At 52.0% G+C, this 25,087-nt stretch overlaps 1 protein-coding gene across 4 annotated transcripts; it reads left to right on the top strand.

Annotated features, from left to right (window-relative positions):
- Positions 1-495: 495 nt before the first annotated feature.
- TMPRSS13 (transmembrane serine protease 13) lies at positions 496-24,385 on the top strand. 4 transcript variants are annotated; one of them, XM_073320746.1, is made up of 14 exons: positions 496-599; positions 1,552-1,635; positions 8,662-8,839; positions 9,955-10,065; positions 13,059-13,181; positions 14,147-14,276; positions 15,698-15,790; positions 16,741-16,784; positions 18,869-19,028; positions 19,877-20,049; positions 21,784-21,882; positions 22,569-22,711; positions 22,989-23,141; positions 23,951-24,385. In XM_073320746.1, exons 3-14 carry the CDS (start codon positions 8,779-8,781, stop codon positions 23,963-23,965), a joined length of 1,305 nt encoding a protein of 434 aa, XP_073176847.1. In that variant the 5' UTR covers positions 496-599; positions 1,552-1,635; positions 8,662-8,778; the 3' UTR covers positions 23,966-24,385. The 4 variants fall into 4 exon arrangements, with proteins under 4 accessions (XP_073176847.1, XP_073176846.1, XP_073176848.1 ...); XM_073320745.1 differs by having other exon boundaries at positions 1,492-1,635; XM_073320747.1 differs by lacking the exon at positions 1,552-1,635.
- Positions 24,386-25,087: the final 702 nt, after the last annotated feature.

The raw sequence follows: 25,087 nt of genomic DNA, 5'->3' as shown, positions 1-25,087 counted from the left end.
CAGGGGAAGGCAATTAAGGGGAGGATTGGGGTGGCTCTGAGCTCAGGGAGAACATTTGCGAGCCACTCAATGTGAGACTTGCCTTGAACAGACCATCTCTGAATGGAATAAAACCTCTGAGGGTCCCACAGGCTTTGAGTGTCACTGCCCATAACAGATTATCTGGCTACTCACTAGGGGTGTCCGGGAATTGTTCTTCCAGAAAGGTACGTCCGACCCTGTGGTGAGAACTAGGACCCCTGCCAGGTTCCTACCAAGTTTCTGTTGCCTCTGTATAAAGACACCCCTGCCCAGCTGTCAGGAGCAGGCAGGACTGGCTGATGGGCCGGATTGTAAAAGGCAGATATTTTTACACTACCTACTGGGTAATTGGAAACAAACAGCCAGCAGAGCTGAGTGACAGGTCAGGCCGGTTTTCCTCTGTCAATTACCCTGGCAGTTACCACACAGGTGCGAGCGCAGACAGACTTCCTGCTCCATTCCCGCAGAACTGCCTGTGCTCTTTGGATCCGACACTCTCCAGAAAACCATGGAGTTGGCGGCACTGTAATCCCTGGACTCCAGCCCTGGTGGCGGCCATGGAACGGGACAGCTATCTGGTAAGCTAGCTCCTCCAGCTCCTTGCAGAGTTAGCAATGCAGGGAAGTAGCCTCCCTGAGATCAGTGTTTAATTAACGAGCTGCTTTGTTTGCATGACAGGTAATTTCTGGGGGGGAACCTGGGTTTGTTTTCCTGCCCATTCTGTAGGACGTTCCTCTCCAGGCAGCATTTTTGTAAGAGATGGGAGAATTTGATGGCGTAGGGAGGGAATCATGACTTCTGGGTTCTATTCCCTGACACTGACCATCACTGCTCCATGCCTCGGTTTCCCCATTGGTAAAAGGGGCAGGATAATAGTTACCTCCCTCAGAAGGCGCTTTAAGGCTTAACGAGTGTTTGCCAAGAAGATGGTGGCATTGTGCTAGCGAAGGGGATCTTACTTTTAACTCAGTGGCATTGATATTTCATGGTGAAATAGACCAAGACCTCATGGAAGTGCAAGGACCAGGGAAAAGGCCAAATGCTTGGCTAGTGTAAATTCACCCTGCTCTGGTGAAGTCAATGGAGCAGCACCAATGTGCTCCCACAGAGTATGTGGTCCTGTGTTTGGTACAGAGAGGCAGTGTGATCTGAGCATGGGGCTGGGAGCCAGGAACTCCTGAGTCCTGAGCTCTCCACTCCTGCTGCCCATTTCTAATTATGATTTTCACCCTCTTAGCCAGGGGTTCTCAAACTGGGGGTTGGGACCCCTCAGGGGGTCACGAGGTTATTACATGGGGGGTCGCGAGCTGTCAGCCTCCACCCAAACCCCACTTTGCATCCAGCATTTATAATGGTGTTAAATATATAAAAGTGTTTTTAATTTATAAGAGGGGGGAGAGTCGCACTCAGAGGCTTGCTGTGTGAAAGGGGTCCCCAGTACAAAACTTTGAGAACCACTGCTCTTTGCAGAAAACATCCAACAATCGTCTCTCCTCTTTCTGGCCTTCTCCCTTTCTGTCTGGCGAGCAGTGACCACGGTCCCCTGTGCACGGTACCAAGCGGAAAGAACCAGCCTCTTGGGTGAACAGCTGCATCGACTTCGACTGAGGCACAGTAGGTTCCTTGTCGTGGTGAAACCTCCCTGTCTGTGCCCCGGCCTCAGCCCCTGGGCATTGGCCCCACTCTGCGGGTGGCGCACCTTAGCCCCGCTGCTGGGCATGCATAGGCCCCGTGGCAGTGGCAGAAAGTGCAGCAAGGAGGAAAGGGCAGGCTGGACTTTGCCTGTGACGGTGCTGAGCCGCAATAGAACACACCCCCTGTGCTCAGGGGACTTGTTCCATTTAACCAAGAGAAGGTTATGGGGAAACTGGATCATTAGGGCCAACATGGACCTGAAGAAATAGTGAGTTCTTTGATCTAGCAGAGAAAGGTCCAGCACGAGCCAATGGCTGGGAATTGACGAATTCAGACGGGAAATAAAATGCAGGTTTTAACAGCGAGGGTAATGAACCCTTGGAGCAACTCACCTGGGGGTGGTAGGTTTTCCAGCATGGCCATTTTTAAATCAAGAAGGGGTGTTTTTTAAACAGTCAGCTCTAGCTCCGACAGGAGTGACTGCAGGCAAGGCCGAGGGCCTGTGCTAGGCAGGAGGTAGATGATCACCGGGGTCCCTTATGGCTCTATAATTGATGACTCTAGGATCCCAGGGCGTGCTGACAGCACTCACCATCCTTCGTGCTGGTGCAGCAAGTACACCCCTCCTATGTGCTGGGGAGGGACAGCCACTTCTGGAGCTCCCCCTGGGCCAATGTAGCTTCCCGCTGCCCAGTATCAATCCCGCAGTCTGGCCTAAGCTGAGTCCAGGTCTGAGTGACATTAGAAGGCAAGGGAAGAGCAGCACCTTTGCAAAATCAGACCAGTCATTTGGACACTCACATATCAAGTAAATTACCTAACTTCAGGCAGTCACATTGGGCAATTTTGGCTTACCCTCTAGTTGAGAAAGCATGGACCTGGGAGTCAGGAATCCTGAGGGCTGATCTCAGCTCTGCTGCTGACTCACTGCAGGACCTTGGGTAAGCCCCTTCCCTGTGTAAGTTTCTCCATCTGTAGAGTGGGTGGAAGGGTGCTCACTCCCTTTACAGAGGGCTTTGAGATTTGTGGATGAGGGGCTTGTCTCACTGACTTGCAGGAATCCGTTTCTGACCTGCTCCAGCTGACTCAACACAGAACCAACGTTTTAGCCTTGCAGAACTTCCCTTAATATGTCAGCATTATTCCCTTCTTTGTGCTGGCATCTTCTAAAGCATCTGGTCTCTAAGTGTCCGACCAGATTTCAAAGAGGAGAAGTCACTGTGACTGATGGCCATGTTCCTTGCTCAGAATCCCAGAGCCTGGGTGCTAAATAGACCGCTGCCTGTCCCAGGGTACTTGACAGCATCAGAGGAAAAATCCAAGATAGCATTGCAGAATCAAGCATGCTTGGTTTTACTTCGTCACACCACAGGTTTTGGTTCATTATAAACTGTCTATGTTCTGACCTCAACTTCCTCCTGTGATAGTGCATGAGAAGGGATCATTTGTTTATATTCACAATGGGTAAAACTCTGGCCAGCACAGGGGCCTACTGACCACTTAATCCCATCCTGCAGATGCAAGTGAGGCATAAGCCTTGTGCTGGCTCTGCAGTGGGAGGAATTTTGCCAATTGCTAGGCAGTCAGTAGTGTCACTATTATTATGTTAATGCACTATTTATCAGGCTCCAGCCGCACTGTGCAAGCACACACAAGAGCCAGGCCCCTGTTTACACTCTAGCTCAGAGAAAGGCAAATGAGTTCAGAGGCTCACAGCAGATTGTGTGATGATCCGGGGAATAGGAAAGAAGAAGAGCAGATAGTTAGGCAGCTCATTTCAACTAATTCAAAACCGCATGGGTTGTTTGATCTGCCACCGATCTCATTCCTCTTATGCGACTGCTACTTAAATGATTCCTGTGACTTTCTGTTTCTAAAGCCCTTTGGTGGTGTCCTTTCATTTTGAATTAAACACCCACTCTGAAGGTGCAGACAATTTCTAACTGTCTCTTGCATCTGCCTTCCTGTCATTGTTTGATTCTGAACACTGGGCTTCGGCCCATGCTCTCCCTCTGTGGCGGGTCTCCCTACCTTGTGAACTTCATGTTAGGGACATGGCAGATTGTTTCTCACTTGCAGTCTTTAAGTCAAGATGAGATTTCTTTTGAAAAGCTACACTATTGCTCAAGCAAAAGTTCTGGGACTGAGGCAGGAATTACTGGGTGAAGTTCTCTGGCTTGTGCTAAGCAACAGGGCAGCCTGGATTTTACCATTATGGTCCCTTCTGGCCTTAACATCTATGAATCTACATTGCTGACGTGCTCCAGTTTTAATTCAAAGAGTAAAACTGGAGAGGGGCAAACAGTTAATAAAGCGCTGCTCGTGTATGTATCTCCCCCCGCCCCCCATCTCCAGGAACAGGGCACACAATGAGAATCAAGAACTGTCAAGAAATCGGTTTGCAAAATATCAGGAAATTCAGCAGAAAATTATTCTACCAGCTCTACTTCAAACCTCTTGGGCCTGATCCTCTGCTGAGTCAGTGGTGCTGGGCGGATTGACAACAGCGAGGATCTGGCCCGTTAGTTTTCTAGTTTCTCTCCTCCTTGTTTCTATCCCAACGTTTTGTGCACAGCACATGAATTCTTGGTACAGCCATTTATTAAATTTGCAGTGGCCTCCTGAAATTGGCTTGTACTTTGGATGGAAGATTCAGCCCTGCAGCAGGACCTCAGTAACAGGTTTGGCTCAAACCACGCTCACACTTGAGATCGGCCCTTTGTGCATTACCCAGCACACTTTTTCAGTGGCCAGCAACTCTCACTCCATGTTGTCTGGGTGACAGAAGACAGCACAAGCCCCTTGTGCTACTTAAGTCCCACTTAAACCTTCCTTCACCTAGTACACAGAGATGACCTTTTTTTGCTCTCTCTGGAGTCTGGTCTGCCACAAGTCCCACCTCCAATGAACCCAACGAGACAATACGGGAACTCCCACCTGAGCTTTGCTCATGGGACTGCAAGGAGCTCCGGCTGTGCAGAAAATGGGTTCAGCTGAGCGTGGACCTTTTTGAAATTCAGGCCCCTGTTGCTCCTGGTTAGCCACACTATTCTGGGGGAGGATCTGAGAAGGGAGGCTGGTTATTTCAGTGGAATTAAAAATAGCTCAGCCCCTGGGCCACTCCGTGACATGCCAAGTCCTGTGGGAAATGACAGTAAGGCAAACTTGCCCTTCTTCTCCTCCACTCCAGGAGTGTGAAAGCCTCAGGAGGGGCACAGGTAGGAAGTGACCTCTCTGCTCCTCTGTGTGTTTTTGGGGGAAGGGCAGAGAGCCACTCACAGCCCACCTTTCTCACCCTACTCGGGATCCTGACTCACAGCTTGCTTAATCCTTGGCTGCTCACTGGTTGTGCTGATGGTGTAGGGACTAGCTGGTCAGGAGTGATGCTGAGGTCACCGCGGTAGCAGTCGCACATAGAGACTCTTAGGTCTCTGTAGAGAAGGACGGGGCCTCTCTTCCCTATTGAGGGAAGAACCCCCAGTGTGCTGCTGGCTCTGTCTGGGCGAGGGTTTGCGCCCCCCCACCCCCCTCCGGCCTCACGCAGATGCTTAGCTCATGCACTGAAGCATGAGGCTTGACTGGCCTTATTGCTGTTAGCTTAAGACCTGACCATTGCTTACTGAAGTCAGCAGGAGTCTTTCTATTGATTTCAATGGGCATTGGATCGGGGCCTCAGATGCCTGTACGTGTTACTGAAGGAGGCAGTGTGGTCTGATGGGACTGAAAGCCAAGAATCCCAGAGAGCTCTGCTCCCAGATCTGCAGGGCAAGTCCCTCTGGCTAACATTTTAAAGGGTGACCATGCAAGTTTGGGTGCTCAATCTGAGACACTCAGATTTAAGGAGGCGCTGAGCACTCACAACTCCGGCTGGAGCCCATGGGGCCTGTGGGGTGCTCAGCATCCCTAGCAATCTGGCTTTGGTGCACCATGCTGAGCCCCCAAAATTAGCCACTGCTTTTGAAAATGTTGACACTAACTCCTCTGTGCCTCACTGTCCTCCCCAGTGAGGCACTGGCTGTGAGCCACTGGGGTTGGTCATTAGAATTGTCATAACGTGAGCCACCCACAATCTTTCAGTCAGTGACCCACCCACAATCTTTCAGTCAGTGACCTGTTGTGCAGTGAATTCCATGGGCAGGCTAGACACTGGGTGAACCAGCATTACTGCTGTGTGTTGTACGTAGACTGCCCGTGTTCTGGGATGGGCAGCTTTCACTCCACCTTTCATCATTTTGTGTCGCTCAGTTAAATCCCCTTGACGAGTTTTTAAAGGGACAGCAAGACCCACAAACACCACACGGTACAACCAGATTTAAGGGGACTTCAGTCAATGGCCTGGCTCAGCCATGTAACATTGGAAGAGACCTCCAAAAGGTTGGGATTGTGGGGCCTGATCCAAAGCCCATTGAAGTCAAGGCTAAAGGGGAAAGGCTCCCATTTAGATTAAGAGGCCTGATCAGAACAGCTCTCAGGTGATGTACAGGGCAGGGCTCAAGAAGGAGGCACCCCTTCATTTTAAGAGTGTTGCAAGAGTGGTGTAAGTAGAGTGGAGCAAAATTTTTTGGCCGAAACGTTTTCTGAATTTGTGTCATTTTTCACTGAATTGCTTAAAAGAAACAAACAAAACAAATTCCAAAAAAGTCAAAATATTTTGATGTTTTGATCTGAAAGGATTTCTGGTTCAGAAATTTCCTTCAGTTGTATCTAAAAAATGTCAAAATGTTAAGAAAAGCTAAAAATCCAAACGAGACACTTCGGTTGACCCAAAACAAGATTTTTTTTCAGCATTATGATTTGCCAAAAATTTCATTTTCAAGTCGATCCAAAACATTTTTTACAATTTTTCTGAATTGCCAGAGAACTGACAAATCAGTCATTCACCTTCTGGAAGTGGTAAGTGTAGGCAAGCCGAGAGCCCTGTCCCAGCAGCTTTTTGTGATGTTGTTGTACTCCACCAATGAGAAAAAAGAGAAAATAGTCTGATTGTAGGTGGGGTAGGGATATCTGTGGTGACTCACCCAAGGAAGCTAAATATTACATTTTAACAAAGGGCTTGAAGGTATTTACTGAGTCTACAGTGAAATGTGACAGCCTTTCAATGCACTCATGAAAGAATCTGCTATTCCCATAGCAAATTGGGCAAAACTAGGCTAAATAAAACCCTAAATAAGAAAATTCAGCTGGAATCAGGGTAATATATTAACTGCATTATAAGCTCTTGTGATTTCATCATGAGTCTCAGGCTGTTCGGTGGTTTTCTTCAAGCCCAAGCTCCTGCAGTCATGTGAATACACCAGCATCTCAGTTTACATTTTTTAAAAAAGGAAGTTCCTGGTTGTGGAGACAAGCTTGAAAAAGTGACCCCTACAGGCTCTTAAGCCAGAGGGCAAATGGAAGAAACTCCAAAGATATGAATTTAAGCTGATCTCATGACTTTTTGGAGCCTGACTCACGATTTTTGAATGTTTGGGGTTGGCAGAACGGTATTAAGCGCTGGCTTGTCCGATGGCATGTCCCTTGCTTATGGCATACACCCTTCCTTTGTGATACTGTATGTTGTGTAGAGATGGGCATCAGAAAAATCCCAAAGGCCAATGGTTCAGGCTCAAACCTAACAGCTCAGGCTCACTTCCATCACAGTGATGTGTCCAATGCCCTTGAAAAGGTTAGTGCCCAGGATCTCAGATTAAACAATGGATGTCTGTCCTGATGATGGAATGGTTCTGCCTTCTTTCATTGGGTGAGTATTCTCCCTCACTCAGCACCTCGCTGGGGAAGCAGCTGATTTGGGTCAAGCCAGATCTTTCCAGGTCTGTTGCTTATGTCACGAATTAAGGTTTTGAGAGAGTTTCTGTGGGACAAATCATAAGTAAGCACTGAAAATGAGTGGAACCCCCCCAGGAGAAAGACCCCAAAGGATATAGCCCTTGCATTTTTCACATGGAGAAGGAACTATGAACTCAATGTTTATGAACCATAAACATCTGACTTGTTTCCCCTTTGCACGAACTATATCAAAAGGCTGACTCATAGCAAATTCTGGTGGTTGCTGCACCATTCCTGGGCTCCCTCCCTGCACAAGTGAAATTTTCTTTTTTGCAAGTTCTCTGTTGCATGTGACTTTTTTACTGCTAAAATTAGCCAGGGATTTAAAACAGAACCTACATTAGCAGCAAAACCAATGTTTGTTCTAAATTCAAAGCTCAGGCTCTCTCCAAGGAGAAATGGGGGAACATGACACACGTATCTGGATTAAATTAATAAAGCACTCAGGAGAGATGAATTTGGGTAGAGGAGATAAATATTTAGTCCCATATTCACACTGATCAGTTGTGACATAATTGCAGAGCAGCATTCCAGGGCTCAGGAAGTTTCGGGCTTGGAACACCAATTATGAAATGTTACTAAATAACAACTGGAAGTTACATTGGCATTTTCTGAATGAGTGACTCAGAGGACTTATATAATGATAGATACTCAGTTTCCAAACCTGGGTACATAAATTGGGGCACCTAATTCCTCACCTGGGTTCTCACATGGGCACTGAGACACTGGACAGGGAAACGAGCCACCAGTGACTGAGCTGAGTACCAAACGTGTAATCAGATGCCCTGAGCTAGGTGATCAGCTTGGAAAATTTGGTTGTCAGCCTCCAAAAGGAGAAAAACCAGAATGATGCAGCATGATTCTTTGCAGAGACGCTCAGCATTTTCCAGCTCAACAAGAGCTCTGGGAAGAGGCACCTCTTGGGCTTTCTTTGCCTCCATAAGCTGGCCCGTTGTACTCTGGAGGTACATCTGCTGGGATGTTCGGCTGCCAAAGCCAGCCAGCTCCTTCAGGAAGCTCTGCTACTTGGATTTCCTGGCTGCATAAATGAGCTCTTGCTTCATGAAGGCAAGTCTTCTAGCTTTCCCTGGGCACCCAGGCTGGCCTTTGGCTACAGGGAGCTATCATCAGGGAATCTCCAGTAGTGTGTGTGAGTGATGGTGTTTTCTTTACCTACAGATCAGTCTGGCTCTGCCAAACAGCAGCCTCGCTCCCAACCCCTATGCCTTGTGAGTCAGTTGCCCCATCACCACCCCGTCTGCACATCCACGAGAGAGGGTCTGTGGGAGCAACTTCATGCCGTGCGCTCCAGAGTCTGGACTGGCTCCACCACGATATGTGGTTTGTGACAACACAAGTAAGATGGGTGGGGCAGGTCTCTTGGCAGCTACAGCTACTGGGAAGTCCTTGCTTCCTGGAGAGGTTGGGCGTGTGCTTCCAGCCAGCCTTGGAATTGTGAGCCCCAGTCGCTCATGCATTAGCTCCTGCCACGCTGGGAGAGCTGACTGGGAGATAGGCCTGGATGGTGCAGTCTCATATGGAGAGCTACCGGTGACTGTGTCCCATCACCCTCGGCTGGCTAAAAGGAACACCCTCAGCAGGGAGCTGGCAGGCTCCCTGCGGCCTGTGGGATGCGGTGGCAGCAGTGGAAGGAGGGGAGGGAATGCCCAGGGGCATTGCCCTCCTGCAGAGCGATGTGTAAGGGGTGTACGTTACACTCCTTTGCACTCACTTAGATGCCTGTGGCCTGGCTCTACCTGGCTAGTGTCAGGAGCTGTACTCACAGCACCTTGTGCATCACCTCTGCACCTGGCCCAAGGGTGGGATGCGCCCTGCTTTGAGGAATGGGGAGGTGACGTGGATGGCCTGTACATCCTGCCTGTGAGAACCAGGGTTTACACTAAAATTACCCGTAATGGGGACAATGATGGTATGGGCTAATCTAGCCTTTCACCTGGAGGCTGCCAGTTCAAATCCAGCCCACGTCTGCCGTGACGGAGCGCCGCTGTGCGGTGGCCCATGTGACCTGCGTTTCTGGGTCCCAGAAAACACTGGGGTGAGCAGCTGGGTTGTCAGCCCCAGCAGAGGGACCAAGGAATGAATGTGCTAGGAGAACGAAGCCTCTCTCAGCCCTAGCAGGAGCCCGGGCGTATTGGCAGGAGAAGCCTTGGGATCCTTGCACTGCCTCTGCCCAGGCTGCTCTCCGGAGGTCTAGTCACAGTGGGAAGCAGCTTGCCTGGGATCCCTGGGCTGTAGAAGGAACGGTGTGTGTTAGGGACACCTGCTCCCCTGCCTGTCAGAAATGGCATGTGCCTGCTGGCGAAGGAGCAATCGCACATCCCCAGACATCCCTCCGCAGGCCTAGGTAACACCACTGCCGTGTCCAAAGGGCTGAGCATCCCTCCTCTCCGTTGGGACTGTCTTGGCAACCATGTGTGCTAGTAACTGTGTTTCTGTCATCCCAATCTCCAGTGTCCCCAGCGGCAAGGTGCAAGGCCTCGTCGTGCATGGGCCAGAAGAAGCTGGTGCTGATCCTTTGCCTCTCCTTTCTGATAGTCCTGCTCATTGCCCTCATCCTGCTCTGTGAGTCCTTTCCCCTTCGTTAGCCACCAGCAAAACTGGCATATCCTGGGGTGCAGGCCAAGTCCCTGCGCCCATCTAGGGGCTTGGCCCGCTGCGGGAAATATGTCACCCAGCTTTGGGTTTGGGCAGGCCAAGCACAGCCACTGGCCTGCCAGCAGGGTTCTGGGACTAGAAACGCTAACAGGAGGGAACCCGACAGCCTGTAAAAGGAAATGGAGAAAATCCCTGCAGAAATAATCATCTGACAAACTCCTCGAGCTCTCTCCAGTGCTGCTCAGATTGCGGTGGCAGGAGGGGATGGCTCAGTGGCCTAACCTTCACGTTTCCTAATACTGGAACTCTCACTGGGGCTGAGCCGGGCTGGCCCTGCTAGCCATGGGTGAGGAACCAACGGGGTTCCATGCGCCTGAATGTGTAGTTCTCAACTCACAGGGCCTGTACACTCAGCAGAGGCATCACCTGCCCTGGGGCCCTTTGCCTAAGCATAGGGGATTGGCCAAAGTTTCTCCCTCAAATCCCCACTTCTCCCCATCCCAGAACTGCATCTGTGCGCAGCCCAAACGCTGCGTTGTAAATTATTGTTGGTGTTAGCATTACTGCACACTGGCGATGTCACTGTAGTGAGCGGTGGTGCATTTTTACGTGGAAAGATTATTTCTGTGTTGAATTTCAGTGTCTAGTGACCTGCTGTTGGGATATGCATTTGCTTTCTATTTTTAACAGATTCTAGTGCTAATCTACACTTTTTAAAATGACACCTCATTAAACTCCTGTGAGAGTACACTATCTTCTTCTATACACAGTTCATGTACTGAGAAATCTGGGTTTCACCCAGAACAGTTGTCTTAGCCTTTCCACCCGAGTTACTTGGCAAACGCCCCTACCCACTATGAGTAAGGAGCTAACCCTGAAAAGAAGACAAGTACTTAAGGACCTGATTCAGAGCTCCTTCAAATAAATACAAAGACTCTCACTGATTCCAGTGGGCTTTGGAGAGCCAGAAATGAAAGCCATTTCCCCATTCTCACATTCTTTAACCTGCCCAGCATACCTCTGGCCTGTCCCATCGTGCAATGAGACATAGGTCTGAGTTGTTGTAAAGCTTGTGTCAGCACCCATGCTCCCCTAAAGTTCAAGGCTGCTCAGATTGGCCCGTTATAGAGGGACATGAGCTGGGATTTTCTGATTTGGGTCCAAAGTTCCCCTGAGAATGAAGACGGTTCAGATCTGATGTTCCACTCTGGGCTCAGCTTAACAGACATGGACTAGAGATTTATGGTCTGTATTTTCTGCATCATATACAACCTCTTGGTTTAACACCATTGATTTGAGACTGATAACAGACTAGAAGGGGGTTAATTAGGAGCTCAGCTGGTCCCCACTCCTTCTAGCTCTTCATATCCCCCTGGGTGGGTTTGATAATTGTTCCTGTCAACTCCAGCCACAGCCTGGGAACTACAGGCTAGCACATAATGGCACTGCCTGGCTGTCAGAAGGAGGCAATGCAGCTGCAGTGCTAAGGATGTGATTCCTGGAAAGATGGCCCAGGTGGTGAGATGCCTCCATCCTTCTATTTCTTGAGTTTTCCTGACATCTGCTGGACACCTTGGAGCAAAGAATTTCACAAGGAAATTAAAACAACATCTTTCTGCCTAGTGTTTTAGATGTGACATGCACCCAAGTAATCAGAGGCAGATGGTTAGATGTTTAGATAAGGCCAACACTTTCCATTTCCTGTAAATATTTTCAGGTGTGGCCACAGCCATCAGCACATATGCTAGTCCCTCCTACTCTGAGTTAATCTCTGTGCCAGGCACACAGCCAGCGGGGAATTAGTAAGAGCTCACCAAATGGAAAGGGAAAATCAGCAGAGACCGAAAAGTTATTTTCCAGGTTTTACAGATGATGAAGCGGTTATTTTTTTAAAATTCCTTTGTCAAACCTAGCTGCTAGTTTTCCTTTTATCAGTTGCATTATTGAGCCGGTGCTGTATCAAGTGGATTCAAAACATTTTTACTGGGCGAATATTTTGCAGATGCAAATTAAAACTGCGTGAAGTGAGAATGGATTTTGAATGGAGCTGAGTCAAATGCAGCAGTTTTGGATATCCTGGGACAAGGGTGGGGATCAGGTGAACTAGAGATTGGCCTAAAGCAAACTCTGGATCTGACCTTGAGATCCCAAGGGCAGAACCCTGGCTCAGAAGATGCCCAGTCAGATTTGGCCTATAACAGCCTGAGGTTTGAGCTGTGAACCATGATCCAGGCTCAGACGTTGCATTCAGTGTTTGGACTGTGAACTCTTTTCTGGGTGTCGTCCATGTGGATTCACGTCCCTCTGAGCTCTGGTTCAGGGGAGCCCAAAACTGCAAAGGGAAACTCAGTTGACTTCCACTTGCTTCCTCCTAGCGACCACCGAGCTTTGCCTGAACCCAGCACAAACCGTAAATGGGCCACATGTCGTCTGAGTGCGTGTGGGTCTGTGACCCTTCGGGACTGAGCCTGGCTGCATTTCTAGGGGGCCAGGTTCTGGAGGTTTCAGAAAGAGTTTTGTCTGCCCAGTTTTCCAGACAGTTCCTCATGGAGAGCAGGGGTTGGGGCGGGTTGTAGCACTGATATAGGGGTGGGGGCTTGAGTTGACAATCACTTGGCTTGAGTGTGGGGGCATCGGGGGGAGGGGCATCAGGCTGAGTGACCCTGCTCTTTATTGCTTGCAAACCTTGGAGCAGGATACCATGTGAGGGGGATTGTGCCTGGGGAGCATCCTCTCTATGCCCCTGACCGGGACTTTGGAGCAACCACAACAGCGACTGCTCCAAAGAATCCAGCCCAGGTTAGTGCAACCCTGACCATGCACCAGCTGGGGTGTCTGGGGCCTGGGGTGAAGGAGCTGCCAGGCCTGGGATGGAATTGGCTGGCCGGAAATATCCCCTCCCAGCGCAGGTGACCTCCCACCCAACTCTCTCCAGCTCACCTCTGTGTGTTTGCTTGCAGTCCTGTTCTGGCGGTCCAACACCGGCTTTCTGTACAAGGAGCCAACTGAGAGCTGCAGCCACAGAGCCGTACGCTGTGACGGGGTGGTCGACTGCTCCCAGAAGAGTGATGAGCTGGACTGCGGTAACACAGCTGGGACGCAGGTGTCCCGCAGGGCGAGTGGGGAGCGGGACAGGCTCTGGAGTCATGCCGCTGCTTTCATCCATGCCCTGTCTTAGGGCCTTGTGCTCTAGGCTCCGAGCGAGCCCCCAGACGTGACCAGATCTCTGGGGCAGGAGTTTGCACTGCTGCCAAAGATGGCATGGGGCCCAGGGAATGCTGGGACCCCCGATGTGCAGGACCTGGGAGGAGCTGGGGCCCCTGGCGTGAGAGGGGGCAGCGGCTGGGCCGGCAGGGTGTAGCCACAGACCTGATGTTTGCTCTCACATTTTGGGCAGTGCCTGAAGCTGCTGCATGTGATGACTCTCGTGAGGGTTGTGTGGGGTTAGCTGGTGCTCCCAATTCCCAGGGGGATTCAGAACTGGCACCAATTACACACACCTGGCCCCGCTGACAGCACCTCAGGGAGATCAAGGCTGGAGGGGACAAAGAGGCTGAGCTGGGCTCTCCCTGCACTGGTTTCCAGTGAACAGGGTGAGGCACGTTGGCTGGGGCTGCACGCAGGATGCTAGTTCTGCCTTTGGCTGCCCCTGCCCCCTGCAGAAACAGGCCTTTGGTCCCCAGCTGTCACCTGGCGCTGGGGTGGAGCTCACAGTCACACTGCACATCCATTCACAGAATGTGCCATGCCCACGGATGCAAAGCGCAGGGGCGGGCTTCTCCTCACCCCCCTGGGCCTGGCGCCCGTTGAACTCTGTCAATTCAGTGGGGCTGCTCCTGATTTACACCTGTGGGCAGGAGAGGGGAATCAGGCTGGTCATTTGCCAGCTTTTGTGCATGATCATGACACAAGGGCCCAAGTTCAGCCCTGGTACAAGTGGGCTGGGCTCTTTGCCAGGCCCAGGTGCCTGTCTCAGAGGGTGAGCTGGAGCTGCAATGCTGCCTGTAGCCCCTGCTGATTCTGCTGTCTCCTTCCTCTGGGCCTGCAGTTCGGTTCAGGTGGGATCAGTCTCTGCTCCACGTCTACTCCAGCACCGAGAATCAGTGGCTGCCTGTCTGCAGCAGCGCCTGGAACGACTCCTTCTCCAGGAAGACCTGCCAGCAACTGGGATTTCAAAGGTAGGTCCCCAGAGACGGGCACTGTGCGTGTAGTGATGGGGGATGGAAGCCAGAAACCCAGCCCACGCCCAAAATGACCTGTTCCTGGGCTCCCCATATCCAGGGGGAGCTTTCCAAAGGCACAAGGGAGAGTGAAGTACTCAGCCCCCAGGCAATGCCACTGGGCCCCTACCAGCCCTTTGTTCTTTGAAAATCTCTCCCACAATGGCTTCCTTCCGGCCACCAGGTACTTCCCCCTCCTTTGCCGCTGCTCTGTGGTTGCTAGCTGCTGAGGGTTGCATGGACTCCTCCTGTTTCTCTCTGCACCTTCCCTCTGTATGGCGTTCGCTAAGTCACCCTGGGGTTTGCAGCAAGGGGAACCTGACCTGGGAATGGCGGGGAATAGCACTGATCCATGCACGGCTGTTATTGGAAGGGGAGTCAAGGCACTTGTCTGCAGTGGGAAACCCCCGTGTAGCTGCACTATCCCATTGCAAACTCCCCCCCACCCCCAGTGCAGATGCACAGGACCCTTGCAAGAAGTGACTTGAACTGGTGCAGGTTACCCAGGTTGTTTTCACAAGCAATGGTGCAAATAACTTTCTACACTAGTGCAGTGCGTGTGTACTAGGATTTGCATCTGTATGGCTAAACTGTCAGTGCAGCAATGCAAAAATCCCCGGGATAGACCAGCCTTAGCTCTAGTGCAACTAGGGTGACCAGATGTCCCGATTTTATAGGGACAGTCCTGATATTTGGGGCTGTGTCTTATATAGGCACCTATTATCCCCCATCCCCTGTCCCGATTATTCACACTTCCAGTCTGGTCACACTAAGTGCAACCCACTTTAGGAGTTTGGATCTTTGCTACCCTCTAGTGGGTGGTTCACATCTGGCTACTGCAGCTGCCAGCTAATGGGTCTGTCTCCACTGCAACTAAACACCGACAGCTGGCCTAGGTCAGCTGACTCAGGCTCATGGGGCTCTTTAATTGTGGGATAGATGTTTGGGCTCAGGGACCCTGGGAAGGGGGAGGGTCACAGCAACTTTTAGCCCTGCAGCCTCAGCCCCGCAAGCCCAAGCCATGGATCTTTTATTGCAGTGGAGCTGTACCTTTGAGGCCCTTGCTGTTTGCTCTGGGGTGCTTGGGTTCAAGCCCCTCTGGTGACCCAAGCAGGGGGTTGTTCTAAACCGACAGTGGGTGAAGACCCAGGTTCTAATCCAGAGTGGGGTACTCGTGAACTAGCGCTTTGCGGGGTTCGAGTGCCAGGGCCCCATCACAGCACCACCCTGCAGTTCAGTGTGAGTGGCAGCAGCGGGGGGAGATGCCCCGCTCTGGGCTACGGGATTTTAGCCCCTCTGCTGCATGCCTGATTTTCCCTTTGCGGAGCGAGAATTAAGGAACCCTGGCAGCATGACATGTCTGTTCTGTCTCCTCCCAGCACATTCAGCACAGAGTACGTGCCAGCCTCCTTCCCTGGCAAAAGCCTCACTGTCACCAAGGAGCACCCCTCGATCCAGCAGAGTCTCAACAGGTAATGAAGAGGATCAGTTGCCTTTTCCCTGCTCCTCCCCGTGTCCTCTAGTGCCCTCGGGGCCCCTCTCTGCCCATGGCACTCGCTGCACGGTCCCCTCTGAACGAACTCGGGGGGAAAAAGGCCTGAGTTCGTTGTGGACACCGGAACAAAAACAGGGGGCAGGGCTGGGCACCAGAGATGGCAACCTGGCAAGACTGGGCTCTTTGCTTTAGAAAGGAGACAGTGTTGTGTCGCCTTGGCCCAGTCTGGCAGCCCTGCTCGGAGGGGGGCACACGGAGCCCCTCCACCACGGCAGCTTTTCCAGCAATTCCAGGAAAGGGAGGGGAGGGCTGTAGCACAACCTCCGCAGCCCTGATGGGATGGGAGCGCTAACGGCCAGAGGAGCAATCTGAGCAGTCTCTCGTCAGCTGGATTTCTGAGAGAACCATGAAGTGCAGTTAGCCCCTGCACTCGTTCTGCGGCGGGAACCCAGGCAAAACTTCATGTACCCGCAAGGAAAGTCAGGGCAGGTCTGAGCCTGCTGGAGAGTGGCCCATGCTTTAGCAATGACCCACGGGTGCCTGGTGCTTAAGGGAGCCGAAGCACCTTGGAACAACAAACTCTGGTCTCACTTTACACCAGTGTAAATCTGGAGTGGCTCCAAAATAGTCATCCTCTGTCTGTCTGCCACTGTGTGCACCTGCCAGAGGTGGGGCTGCAGCTGTGAGACAGAGAGAGGCAACCTGAAGGGATTTTCCAGGAAGTGAAGGGGAGACGTGATCTTGTAGAGAACTCCCATTTCTCTTTACTGAACAACAAGAGAGAATCTGCGTTGCTTACATGCTGGCTGAGCATGTTAGGATGGACAGGAGGGTGAGGGATCATCCACTCGGACTCTTTCTCTTGTGCTGTCTCAGCCTGGGTCCATGTTTGACTTTGTCTCTCGTTTGTTTTGTTCTCTCCTGCAGCTCCAAGTGTCCCACGGGAAAATACGTCTCCCTCCGATGCACAAGTAAGAGGGAGGTTTTACCATTGCCATAAAGCATAGACATGGTGACAGGAGAGCTGGGTCTAGAGCGGGTCTCGAAACCACTGAAAGAACTGGTGTGAAAATCGTGTGAAAATGGTTTTACTGGGTTTTGGAAATGTTGCCAGATCCCAGTTTCTCGGCAGTTGGTTGGAAAAGTGAGAGAATTTTCACCCAAACTTTTCAGGAGGTTATTTTTTTCATTGAAATTTTGAATTTTCAATGAAAATTTTAACAAAAAATTTAAGTTCACAAAATTTAGATCAGCTCAGCTGATCTCATGTGACATCATGTCAACTGCCATTTTTTCTTTATCACAGTTGTACACTCTTTCTTTCTTTCTTTCTTTCTTTCTTTCTTTCTTTCTTTCTTTCTTTCTTTCTTTCTTTTTCTTGACAGACTGAAAATATCAGTCTGTGCTATTGTCTATTTATGTGCTCACTTTCTGTAAACGTATACAAGTAAATACTAGGGGCCTGCCCCTAGAACTGCTCATCTATCCTAATCTAGTCATCTCTGTATCCTATCTGTCTGTCACAACTCGGGGTTTTTAAGGTGTCTGTCACTGTAATATATAAGCAAAAAGTCCCTGTTTCTTATCATGGAATCATAGAATATCAGGGTTGGAAGGGACCTCAGGAGGTCATCTAGTTCAACCCCCTGCTCAAAGCAGAACCAGTCCCCAACTAAATCACCCCCGCCAAGGCTTTGTATAGCCTGACCTTAAAAACTTCTAAGGAAGGAGATTCCACCACCTCCCTAGGTAACGCATTCCAGTGTTTCACCACCCTCCTAGTGAAAAAGTTTTTCCTAATATCCAACCTAAACCTCCCCCACTGCAACTTGAGACCATTACTCCTCTTTCTGTCATCCGCTACCGCTGAGAACAGTCTAGATCCATCCTCTTTGGAACCCCCTTTCGGGTAGCTGAAAGTAGCTATCAAATCCCCCCTCATTCTTCTCTTCCGCAGACTAAACAATCCCAGTTCCCTCAGCCTCTCCTCATAAGTCATGTGTTCCAGTCCCCTAATCATTTTTGTTGCCCTCCACTGGACTCTTTCCAATTTTTCCACATCCTTCTTGTAGTATGGGGCCCAAAACTGGACATAGGACTCCAGATGAGGCCTCACTAATGTCAAATAGAGGGGAATGATCGCGTCCCTCGATCTGCTGGCAATGCCCCTACTTATACATCCCAAAATGCCATTGGCCTTCTTGGCAACAAGGGCACACTGCTGACTCATATCCAGCTTCTTGTCCACTGTAACCCCAGGTCCTTTTCTGTAGAACTTCTGCCGAGCCATTCGGTCCCTAATCTGTAGCTGTGCATGGGATTCTTCCGTCCTAAGTGCAGGACTCTGCACTTGTCCTTGTTGAACCTCATCAGATTTCTTTTGGCCCAATCCTCTAATTTGTCTAGGTCCCTCTGTATCCTATCCCTGCCCTCCAGCGTATCTACCACTCCTCCCAGTTTAGTGTCATCTACAAACTTGCTCAGGGTGCAATCTACACCATCCTCCAGATCATTTATGAAGATATTGAACAAAACCGGCCCGTTTTTGTTACCCCTCCAGCTCAGTGGAATATATATTACTTAGCATAATAGCTACCCTATTTCACTGTGGGTGTAAGTAATAGCCCATGCAATTCAAAGTTGCAGGGGTCAGAGAGTCCAATTGTCCAGCTGGATTGTAAAAGTGGAGGCTGAATGACTTTAGACTCTCCTCCCAGCATGCAGCCAGCATTGTACAGCTGTCTAGGGTATTATTGGGTTCTCTTTGCAGTTCCACTGAAGCAGAAAGCCGTTGCCACAGCTGGGGGCAGGATACTGGAACCGATGGGCCACTGCTCTGGTCTGGTGTGTTAAATGCTCTGTCCCTGTTGGTGGAGTGTTATCCGTGAGCACGTTTTGCCAGGTGTGCGATCTGTTAGGTGATCCTGTAACATGCAGGTGGGCCTGGCATGATTTTTCCTGTTGAGGCACCTGACTGAGCTAATGGACCTTTTTGAGTTTCCCCTCAGGCTCCCACGGGAAGATTTGGCTCCTCAGCTTGTTTCTCTTCCTTCAGGCTGTGGACAAAGGACTTCTGGCCGGATCATTGGGGGGAACGAAGCTTCGGCGAGTAAGTGGCCCTGGCAAGTTAGTCTCCAGTACGGGCCGAGCCACATCTGCGGGGGGACAGTCATTGATACCCAGTGGGTGCTGACAGCTGCCCACTGCTTTTTCATGTAAGTGGTATGCCTGCTAACTGGCTGTGTTGGGTGCAGCCAGCAAGGGTTGGTTTAGCTGCGGCTGATGACGGGAAAGGCCTAGGTGAGGAGAACAGAAGATGGGAGTTATCGGGAGCCATGTTCCACTCTCGGTCACAGGGTTGAAATGCAGACAGACTCTGCTGGAGCTTGAGTCACTATGGATCAACGCTGATGTCACCTGGGATCAGAATTTGGCTCTCTCTCTCTGCTGGGACTTTGGACCCAAACTGGAAGCTCCCCACCACAAGAGCTAACACAGAATTTCCACTAGCTGCCAGCCACTAGAGGGCAGGATCACAGCTGTGTTCCAGCCCAGTCCGGCTCCTGGGGCCCGCTGCAGCTCTCAGTGCACACCAGTAGCCGATCCTTGCACAGGCCCTCGGTTTATATGTAATCATTTTAAGGTGGATGCATCCACGGCTAGGGGCGCGCAGACAGAAAGCCAATAGCAAACACACACGTCGGGGCCAATGCCTGGAATAAGAAATCAGCATCTGTGCAGAATGTACAGCTGAGACCTGCGCTGTAGATAAGAGAACAGGGACATTGCCTTTGAAGGGGGCGAATTAAAGCGCTGACCTGCGTATACCGGTCAGGCTCGGACATAAGTCCTGCTTGGATTGGGCTGAGCAACCCAAACCTCAATTGGCATGGTAGAGAAGTTGGTAGGGAGCGGGGTCTGAGCTGAACAAAACTGGGAGAGAGCATTTCCTGCCAATTTTTTAACTCCAGTCCTTGAAACTAAGTGCTGGAGGGAGGCTGGAATCTGGCCCTGCTGCTCAGGGCAGTCCCTGCATTACATCCCCCTGTCTACATCTGCTTAGGAACAGCGTGAAGATCCTCAATGAGTGGAAAGTGTATGCCGGGGCCTCCAACCTGCTTCATCCTGCCAAGGGCATCCCCACCTCCCAGATCATCATCAACTCCAACTACAGCGATGACTATGACGACTACGACATTGCGCTGGTGAAACTTGCCACGCCCTTAACGATATCGGGTGAGGCTAATTCCCACCCTCCTCAGACTGGGAGCTGCAGGGCCTGTGCGTCTGCTTGACTTGGCCAGCCAGAGCGGCTCCGGCTCCACAGGCCAGGCAGGGGCTAAGCGTCTTTGGGCAATGAGGTCTGACTCCAAGACACATGAGAAGCAGGGGGGAGCCAGATGCCGTCGGTAAGAAGGTGCCGGTTTTACACAGGCACTTTTCTGCCTGTAATCAGGGTAAGGCCCAGCTGGTGCACAGCGCTGTACTGAGCATGCCCACGCGGAGACCGTCTCCCTGCAGAGCCTGAGGGTGACAGTGGGGCTTTATGCAGGCACAGGGACCCTCTGCACGTCCGGCGGCAGGACCGGGGCTGACAGCCGTCACCGGGCAGACAGAAGGCCGAGGGGGTACTGCTGAGCCGTTAAATGGGTGTTTATTGTCATCCCCCCTGGGCACCATGGGCATGTGGGGTGAACAGCCCTGCACTGCTGAGTCATACAGAGAACATCTCTTGATTTATACCTGTAAAAGTGGGTCCTGGGATCTTCGTAGGCATGTTTATGGAGATCGGTTTAGGGTCTGGCTAATGGGATGCTGGGCAGATGACCTGGGAATGAGACTCGAATAGCACCAATGAATGCACCCCCTGGAAGCGCCGTCCAAACACTATTACAGCCAAGAATTTTCCCCTCCCTCCGTGTAATCTGAAAACGGCTCCGTCCAGTGCTAAGGAACCAGCCTGACAGCCATTGCCACGTGGTGTGGGCTAGTGTGGGGCTCCTGGAGCACACCGGGCATGGGCCTCATGCCTCCCAGCCCCCGGGGAGGTGCGCCCCAGGCCGATGCTTGCTGAGCCTTCTCGCTTGGCTTGGTCACAGTGAGGATGTCACAGGGTGGCTGGCCCTGGATCCTTTGTGCCGGAACAGTTGCTCCCCTTTGTCCAGGCAAGGGGGCAGGGCAGCCCCTGGACAGTGAAGGACCAGGGACAATCTGAGGGAAAGGGCTGGTGAATCAGAGCTGCCTGAGCAAGGGTCAGGAAAAGGGGCAGGTGAGAGCTGCTGGAGCCAGGAGGTGTATCGTGGGGGAAGGCAGGAAAGCAGCAAGAGGGGGTTGCCGGCTGACCTCCCCACACCGGAGAGGGCTTCAGGTGTGGGAGCAGCGGAGAAATTTACCCACTGACATCTGCATGCTGGAGAGCTGAACCCCGGGGAGCAGTGAGGGGGCCAAGGGGCGCGATGGGCGCTCCCTGGAGTGGATGATCTCCCAGCAGAGAGGCTGGGAAGAGTGGGTGCAGTCCAGCTGGAAGGGCTGGGGTGCCTGTCCTGGCTGAGGGACATAGGAGGGCTGACAGAGTCTGGTGTGGCGGAAGATGCCGGAAGGTGGCATGTGTTCCGTCAGTGGCTGAGAGGCTATGTGATTTGAAGGACTATTTGCACTGGGGTGATAAAGGGACTGTTTACACTATGCTTCTGTAATAAATCAGCCCAAGGCAGGAGAGCCTGGCAGAGTCCTTGGGTTACCTGAGAGGAGAAACTGAGGCAGATGCACCAGTTCTGCCGTGGCCTGCCACAGGAGGGCACTCCAGGGGGCCACCCATTGACAGATGGTTAGTGAGACAAGACCCGAGTTTAGGTCCTTCAGACGACAACGCTCCCTGCGGAGGCTGCTGGAATACGAGTGACTGCAGCTATTCCCTGGTGCGTGTCAGGCTCACTCTCTTTCCTTGTTTGGTGTTTTCCTCTCTCCCAGGGCAGGTCCGCCCCGCTTGTCTCCCGATGTCTGGCCAGACATTCCAGGCTGGGAGGACGTGCTTCATCACTGGCTTTGGCAAAACCAGTGAGAACGAAGGTGAGAGTGGGGACTGAATCTGAATTCCCTTTGGGGAGGGGCCACATGCCCTGCTGTGGCCTCAGTCCAGCCGGGCAGCACCATGGGGGAGGCCTGAAAAGGCAGCTATGCTTCGTGCTACAGGATACGGGGGAGCCAGAATTTTCAGTCTGGGCCAATGACTCTGTGCCTCAGTTCTGAGGGGCGCAACCTGAGACCTGCTGGTCCTGATTCTCAGAGGCGCTGAGATGCTGTTGATGGAAGTCCAGGGGGGCTCAGCACCTCTGTAATATCAGGGCCCTACAGGTCCCGATCTGAGGACCCCCACAGTGAACATGCCTGAAGCTGGTGGCCAGTTCTGCTAAGGTGACTTTAATCTGTGAAGCCACCATGAAGATGTCTGTGAGAGGAAGCCCAGTGGTCTGAATGATGGAAACAGGGCATACGATTTCAGAGAATACCTTTCTGTGGGCACGGCTAAGAGCCAGCGACCTGCCTGCTGTGGGATTCTGTAGTATGAACAGCTCATTCAGTATTCAGTGCAGTCGTACGTTACAGTGATCCCTGTGGCACCTTCACTTACGGCTGTGATGTGCCGGGGGCCTGCAGCCTGCGATCTAGCGGTGACAGCAGGTGGCCAGGGACTCGCTTTCTGTGCGCAAGCCAAGGGCACTGCTTCACCTGTCCCTTTTCTGTCACTGTTCCAGAGAACACCTCCCCAAAGCTGCGGGAGGCGGAAGTGGGCTTGATCGACTACAAGATCTGCAACAGCAGTAGCGTGTACCAAGGCGAGCTGACCCCCCGCATGATGTGTGCAGGGTACTTGCAAGGAGGGAGGGACTCGTGCCAGGTGAGGTTTCTGCCAATGTTAGTCTGGAAGGGTCTGCAGCCTAAGCAGGGGTGGGGGTTGGCTAGAGGGGGGTGGGCACCACATTGATCCACAGACACCCCCCGTCTTAGCACAGACGTGTGGTCAAGCTGCTCCTGGAGACGTGCTGTGTTCTGGGCACTGCACCCGGCGGCACCCTGGAGTGTGCACCAGCTGTGCAGTGACTCGAGACCTCTGCAAACTGAGTGCACGGCGGGGTCTCCCTCCGAGTTCTCCTGACTCTGCCTTCCCGCTCTAGGGTGACAGCGGCGGCCCCCTGGTCTGCGAGGATAACAGCCGGTGGTACGTGGCCGGAGTGACGAGCTGGGGAATTGGCTGTGGCCAGAAGAACAAGCCCGGGGTTTACACTCAAGTTACAGAGCTCCTCAGCTGGATTCACAGCAAAATGGAGGTGAGCTGGCCTCAGGACTGAGCTCCAGTGGGAAAGTGCCTGTCTCTGCCCCATGTGTGCAGGCGAATGCCGCGGTCAGTCACCCTGGCGAGAGCAGAGGCTTTCCAGATGGCTCCCAAACAAACGTGAAGGACCTTGGTGGCTTGACTCTTGTGCTGCAACTGCCATCAGCCGCAGGCCCTTGGCAGAGCGCTCGCCTCACCTCCAGCTTGTGTCCTGGCTTGGGAGCCCCTGCTGAGACAGAGGCAGCAAGGAGGGAAGTGAGGAAAAGTGCGAGCCCTAGAGCCTCACGTTGGCTCATCGGGAGTTATGGGGTGAAAGCTTCATCCCCTGGAATGCTAAGTGGGCCAGATGCTGCTCTTGGTCCCACTGCTGTAAATCCAGAGTGACGGTGTCTAGCTCAGGGGAGTTACAGCATCCCTGAAGGCAGGATTTCTCCCATTGTCTTTATGGCGTTGCAGACAGGTTGTTAGGAAAACGGGGTTCGGGCTGCAATAACTCTGCAAAGGCACGGGTTCCAGGCTGGCCCAGGCAGCCATGTTGAGCACCAGCCTTTCCCAGGACCCTGCCTGCCCGCTGTGGGTGTTGCAGATCCCCTGGTGCTTCCCCAAAGACTGGGGTTTGACTCAGTGCCTTTTGACCAAAACGTCCCTTCCCCGCAGCACCGCTCTGCCTCTGTGCCACTGCCTATACAGAGGGTTACGGGCAGTTGTGGTGCATCATGGAAATCAACACAACCCTGGAGCGTGCTGCTTGAAGCTTTGGTGTTTCCTGTCTAACCAGTGCTCTCCTCCCTTTTCTCTTCCCAGAGTGAGAGTGACTAAGGATGAGGCAGGCATCTAGTGGGGCTGTGGCTTCTCCTGCTAACAGCTCCAGGTGCAGCTAGATCCTCGGCGCTGGTCTGCTGTCACAGGGCGAAATGCCAGTGATTGCCCTTTGAGCATGGACTGTCCGGAGGATTTATGACCTGGTGCTGCCCTGAAGCCCTGAAAACACAGTGCCTCCAGAACTTCAAAGTCAATTCATTTTGCCAACAACCAAGATGGGAAATATAAGCAGAATACCAGGGGAAATGTCCCAATGGTGAGACCTGTGAGCTGGTGAAATACTTTCCCAAGGGAAGTGGCAGAAGCCCTATTACCTGAGACATTTAAAACTGGACTTGACAAAGCACTTGAAAATATGCTATAAGGCACAGTCCTGCACTGACGGGTCCCTTCTGTCTTTAAATTATACAATTCTTGTTGTCTTGTAAATGGAAACGTCAGGCCTGCTTTCTCCGAGTCTTTCGTGTCAGAACCCGGGTGGACAGGCAGGTCAGTGCTGCAAGACATGGTACTGGAAGGGAAAAGGCTGAAACTCACATGGTTCAGCCCCTTTGCATTCTGTTCCTTGCATTATAGTGGCCCCTCCGTAGGACGAGGGGCTGCACCAAGCCCTGGTCAGAGGCAGAGGCTGCCCTGAGGAGCTCCCTGTCTAAATGGACGCAGGCTGGGAGAAAGGAAGGATAATTCTCCCCAAAGAGGGCCAGTGACTTGTCCAAAGTCACCCTGGGGGTCAGTGGCAGAACCAGGTCAGCCCAATGCTTTAGCCACAGGGCTGCCCTTCACCATTCCTGTGGGCAGCAACGCGTAGTTCTGTTAAACTCATGGCTCAGCGTCCACACGTAGCTGCCTCTGCAGCTAACGGCCCATGTCATCAGAGCCTCTCGCAGTTGTCAGTGGAGGGCATTTGAATGGTTTGTAGATGAGGTTTCTGTACCGTGTAGGAATATCTGGTGGGGTTTTTTTTTAAATGGTTTCAAAATGACCTGCCCAAGCAGTCCTGCTTTTGTCTGTCCCAGCACCACTGCCCTTCTCCTGGCTGCTGATGTGGAGGTGAACTACTGCAGTGCCAGATACCACACAATGTGTGTTCTAGTCATGGACAGGATTATATGAACTAGC

This window comes from Lepidochelys kempii, chromosome 22 (genome assembly GCF_965140265.1).
Source record: "Lepidochelys kempii isolate rLepKem1 chromosome 22, rLepKem1.hap2, whole genome shotgun sequence".
Classification (NCBI taxonomy): Eukaryota; Metazoa; Chordata; order Testudines; family Cheloniidae; genus Lepidochelys; species Lepidochelys kempii.
Note: the sequence above shows the minus strand (reverse complement) of the source record. Positions and strands in the feature narration are given on the sequence as shown.